At 40.8% G+C, this 5,463-nt stretch overlaps 1 protein-coding gene across 1 annotated transcript; it reads right to left on the bottom strand.

Annotated features, from left to right (window-relative positions):
• Positions 1-2,381: 2,381 nt before the first annotated feature.
• Positions 2,382-4,858, bottom strand: LOC309369336 (vitelline membrane outer layer protein 1-like; the record flags this gene model as incomplete). The annotated part of the gene is made up of 3 exons (XM_081910198.1): positions 2,382-2,729; positions 3,517-3,598; positions 4,672-4,858. 3 exons carry the CDS (start codon positions 4,856-4,858, stop codon positions 2,432-2,434), a joined length of 567 nt encoding a protein of 188 aa, XP_081766324.1. The 3' UTR covers positions 2,382-2,431.
• Between the last annotated feature and the right edge of the window lie 605 nt (positions 4,859-5,463).

The following is a 5,463-nucleotide window of genomic DNA, read 5'->3' as shown; positions in this document are numbered from 1 at the left end:
AAAAGATATTTTGTCCTCCTGGAAATATCAGCAATTCCCTGAGAATGCAGGTATCTTCCACTTGATTTTAATAGAGTTTGAGTGTTAATTCAATTAAAAACTCTTGATATCAAACTCAATAAAGATTTATCATTGGTTGGCTACCATATAACAATATCTCTTCTAAATTGACTCTAAGATTTTGACATTCATTTTTCCTGAATGTGTTAGAAAGGGGATTGTCTGAATGTATGCATACTGATCAGCTTCATTAAAGGGAGATTTCTTCAGGATACTAAGGAGAATACTTGGTATAACTATTACAAAGAAGCAAAATTGCTATTCCATTCCTTGCTGACACAGAAAAGGCATTTGATAAATTAGAATGGACTTTCATGAAATGAGTGGGTCTTGGAAGGCAAGGTTTAACTTCGTCAGACCTACTCTAAGAAAACTAACTGCTAAATTAAAAAGAAATGTTTTTATTTATAAAGCAACATGTATTTCTAGCTTACTAGAACAAATAACCTCTGAACTGTAAAAACGGTAATCCCTGTTAAATAGCTACCATTTTTCCTACACTTCTCATGCTGGATACCAAAAGGTATTCTGTGATTGACTCAGGAAACCCTCAAGACCAAGCTGCCACTCTGTGCTGGTGGAATTGTGCTGTGACTCCTCACTAGCTGTGCTTTTCACCATAGTTTACTGAAAGATAATACAATATGTTTGTTAACTTTTTGTTGAATGAGACTTGGGTTCCTTCTATGAAGCTGGGAATTACTGAGAGTGGTTTCTGTAGCTGTTCTGGAGGCAAAAATAATTCATAATACATTTCCGGCAGCCCTTCACCTGAAAGCTACAAGGTCATAGGTAAAGATAAAGGACCATTAAGTCCAGTCATGACCAACTCTGGGGTTGCGGCGCTCATCTCACTTTATAAGCCAAGGGAGCCAGTGTACAGCTTCCGGGTCATGTGGCCAGCATGACTAAACCGCTTCTGGTGAACCAGAGCAGCGCACGGAAACCCCGTTTACCTTCCCACCAGAGCGGTACCTATTTATCTACTTGCACTTTGGCGTGCTTTTGAACTGCTAGGTTGGCAGGAGCAGGGACCGAGCAACGGGAGCTTACCCTGTCATGGGGATTCAACTGCTGACCTTCTGATCGGCAAGTCCTAGGCTCTGTGGTTTAACCCACAGTGCCACTCGCATCATAGTAGGAGAGAAATCTAAAGAATACTCATGTTCCTGATGTAGACTCATTTATTGCACCATTAGTGCAATGGAGATGGAAATGATTGAGAGCTGTATTATCCTCATGTGGTTCAGTACCTTGAGATTTCTGCGGCTGATGGCGAACAGAAAAAAGAGGTTGCGAACAACCTGCTGCTGCAAGTCAGGACTCCGACAATGCCAAAGTTTGTGTTGGTAAAGCAAGTGTTTTCTGTTTGACTGTTCCATACTCACTGGTTTGAGCCTGAATAAGCAGTGTAGGCTTTGTCTACTGCTGTGGTTTTCAACCTTTTTGAGTCTATGGTTCCCTTGACCAGCCATATTTTTTCTGTGACTCCTCTGTGGAATCCAGTTACATTGGGGTTCAGGACACGTGTGAAAATATCACCTCTAAAAATATGGGTTGTCCTATTTTAAAAAGTGACAGGCTGCTTTTAGAAAATCCTGCCCCCTGGATGCCATTTTCAATGGACGAATCCCAGCTAAGTCAGGGAAATAATGGACGTACAGTATGACAGCCCTATCAGAACATCAGCTGCCATGGAAGAACAGTGGGACTGTGCACTCTGCCAGTTGCTGGGCTTCAAAAGGCATCTGAGAAGCCACTCTGAGTAACAGGATGCTTGACCAGATAGACCTGTCGTACAATCCAGTGGGCCTCTTCTTACATTCTTCTGTATCCATTCATCCTTCTCTGTCCTCTCTCCAATTCTATGGTTAGCCTCCTATCCAGCAGCCATGATGGAATTGCCACAGCAGAGATTGTTCTGTGTGTGACTTTAGTATTCATTCTGTTATTAGTAAGTCAGCAGACCAGGAGGGCTGGCTGAGGTTTTGCTTAACAACCAAGCAAAGTGGCACAACACTCACTGAGGTAGCGAACGCTCTGATTGGCTGTGTAGTTCTGCGGGAGTTCCCCCCTGTTATATATAGTTCATAGCCTTACTACTATGTCTGGTGCCTGACCTAAGAAAGACAAAAGCCTCTCTGTTGCTTTCTCCTCAAGTTATACAATGTTGTGTTCCGCTTCCTCAATAAAGCATTACCAAGATTTACATAGCTTTGCTAACAAGCCATACATGAAGATTTAAGGCACAGTGCATCAAAAAAAGACACCCAGAATTCTTCATTGGGAATACATTTTATTATTAAGTTTCACGTCATGGAGCCATTGGGGCACAGGGAACTGAGCTATTGTCAGGTGAAACCCACATGGTTCAGTCGCAGCAGTAGAAGATCACATCGTTAAGTCCTGTCATGTCGCCGGATGTCAAGTCACTGTCAATTCTTGTCTGAATTCCACATATGGCGCCTTTAGAACAGATTGTACTCCATGGGCCATACGTACCCCAGTCAATTGAATGGCCTGTCAGGACAAGCCCATCTTCACAGCGGAACTTGATATTGTTAGCAGATGTATCATCATACAATGCTCCTTGTGGTTCTAGTACTCTCAGAGAAAATGAGATTAGACGGCCTTTAGGACAAGTCTCCTTCTTTGTCCATTGTCCATACCTGACAAAGATAGTGGTGTTAATACTCTGAAGAAATGTTTGCTCAAATCATGTCTGCACCATACATTCACAGTCATTCAGCACACATTTGAAGCATATGGCTTCCCCCAAAGAATCCTTGGTGCTTTGACTTTGAGGAAATATAGAAGGTATATTTTAACAAAAAAGGGCTCAAACCATTTCAAGAATTGTTTAGTTTTTGGAAAGTTGGATAATAGCTATAAAGAATGGTTTCAGTGGCGGGGTGCACATTTCTTATTTCTATTGTTATTTTGTGTTTTACGTTCTTCAGGAAATATGCACACAGGAACAGGTAAATTTTATAATACTTTTCATATCAGCAACGGTTGGTGATATCAATTTTATATCTTTCTGTGATTAGATGAGTTATTTTGTAATTTTTTACCCTTGTTCTCAACTAATACGGTCTACATTTTATTACACAGGTAATGTTGCATTCTCTTCACATTTTATTCACCTCATATGGAAATAGATGTAGAATGGAATTCTGTTTTATTTAATTTTGTTAGCTCAATGATTAATTCTTGGGGAAGGAAACGTGATGCACTCTGGAACTACATCCGAATGTTGAGCAACTGTCTTTTCTACATTGCATTTCGCTATTTTATCACATCCCTCCCTGTTGCATTGTTGATGCACTCAGGTTTGGCAGCCCATGAATAAGTCAACATAATCCAAGATGTATCCTCCTCAAGAAGCTGCCACATTTGGTTCCATACTTTTTTCTATCAACAAAACCAAGGAATGGAATATTTAAAGTTACTCACCGACCAACAGCAGATTGAATTTCTGAACCATCCGTGCAAGAAAGACGGATGCCATTCAGAGATGTATCATCTTTTAACTGTGCTGGTCTTACCGCTGTGTCTGCCTTGGGGAGAAGAGAAGCTGTGACTGCAATAAGACCACATTTAAGAGCAAAGCACAGCATTTTCAGGAAGAATTTCACACACGCTAGATTGGCAGGCTGAATTTGACAGTATTGTACAGAACTTGGATGGTTTGATTTGAAAAGGAACTGGTTTCACATGCCCCAAAAGGAACTAACTCCAGTTCAAGTTTGCCCCTTTACAAAATGAACTATTTCAGTTCCCAGTTCAATTCAAGTTTGTCCAAGTGTTCCTTGGCAAAAAAATATTTCAGCCTCCAAAAAGTCACAAGCTGTTGTGTTGAAGCATAAAATTTACTTAAGAAGACTAAGGAACCATCATTCCACACACAGCAGAATATGAATAGTTTGTTTTCTTTCCCCTCAAAATGATGACATTTAAGCTTAAATGCACAAAGGGTCCAAAGTGTAAATAACACATTTAAGAGAATGAACTTGAAGATGAACTAGAAATTTGCTTCAAAATGAACTGAATTCATTTTTCGTTCACCCAGCCGTTACTTTTCAGCTGTTGTTGGCATGGTGCAATATCTTCATCATCATCATCATCATCATCATCATCATGTATTTAATTTCTATACCACCCTTCATCTGAAGATCACAGGGTGGTTTACAATGTAAAAAAACAAAAATGCATGCCATAATAACAAACAAAAACAATTCTCCCAACAGCTTAATCAGCCAAAGCCCTGGGAGAAGAGGAATGCTTTTGCCAGGCACCTAAGGGTATGTAACAGGGGTTCCAGGCAAACCTCTCTGGGGAGAGGAGAGCATTCCACAAGTGAGGAATCACTACATTAAAGGCCCATTCTTGTGTTGCTGCTCTCCGGACCTCTCACAGAGAAGGCACATGAAGAAGAACCACAAATGCTAAAGGGCTTTAGGTGTGCAACCAGTACGTTTGCATCATAATGACCTCACCACCAAGCAACTCAGTCAGATGGAGGTCAGCTGAGCAGAGCCGCCCCGGGACACTGTCCATTCATACTTATTGTCACAGCTACTTGGCACCAAGGTGCCTGAAAAGGAGGACACAAGGAGGTATCTACCTTCAATGTGAATCCATTTGCATACCCTTCGCGACAGAATTCTATGGGTCCCCAGACACCCCATGGCCCTCCATTTGGCACTGAGAGTTCTTTGTTAGCCTTTTGGGGTAGTGCATCCGAGAGGTAGCTGGAGAAGATCAAGAAGAGTGCAGTACCTATAAAGAGGGCCATGGAAGGTAGCTCACCGCAGATCTAGCAGCAAAAGAACAAGTGGGAAAATAATAGCCATGAGAATGTTGAACCCCAAATCCCTGAATCCTGTTTTTCAGAATATGTGGTTGCTTTTGGCTGATGCAACAGATTCACTGGTTGGCTTTTCTAATTTTCTAGAACAATAATGGCTGGGTTTTACCTAACCCCTGAGTAATTATTATTGCTTCTCAAGAATTCCTAAACATTGTTAACAAAGGTTTGTCCAAAGTGACTCACAACAATAAAAACCTAAAAGTTTATTACTAAAACCTAAAACAGAATAGTCACAAAAATAAAAATAAAAAGACTCCACAATCCAACTTTCATTGCATGATTGGGAAGGCCAATCACACCATGTGAGTCTTGAATGCCTTTCAAGATGCCTGAAGGTCAGTCACCCTTGGGTGGAGCCAGCACAGAAAAGACCCTGCAAATGATAATTTTAATATTATTATTATTATTACTGCTGCTGCTGCTGCTGCTGCTGCTACTACTACTACTACTACTACTCACCTTTTGGGAATAACAGCACAGCTGGAATTTATTTATTATTGTTGTTGTTGTTTTGTTTTCTTGCTTTACCT

This window comes from Podarcis melisellensis (assembly GCF_964234715.1).
Source record: "Podarcis melisellensis genome assembly, chromosome: 4".
In the NCBI taxonomy this organism is placed as follows: Eukaryota; Metazoa; Chordata; class Lepidosauria; order Squamata; family Lacertidae; genus Podarcis; species Podarcis melisellensis.
This window is presented reverse-complemented; position numbering and strand designations above follow the sequence as displayed.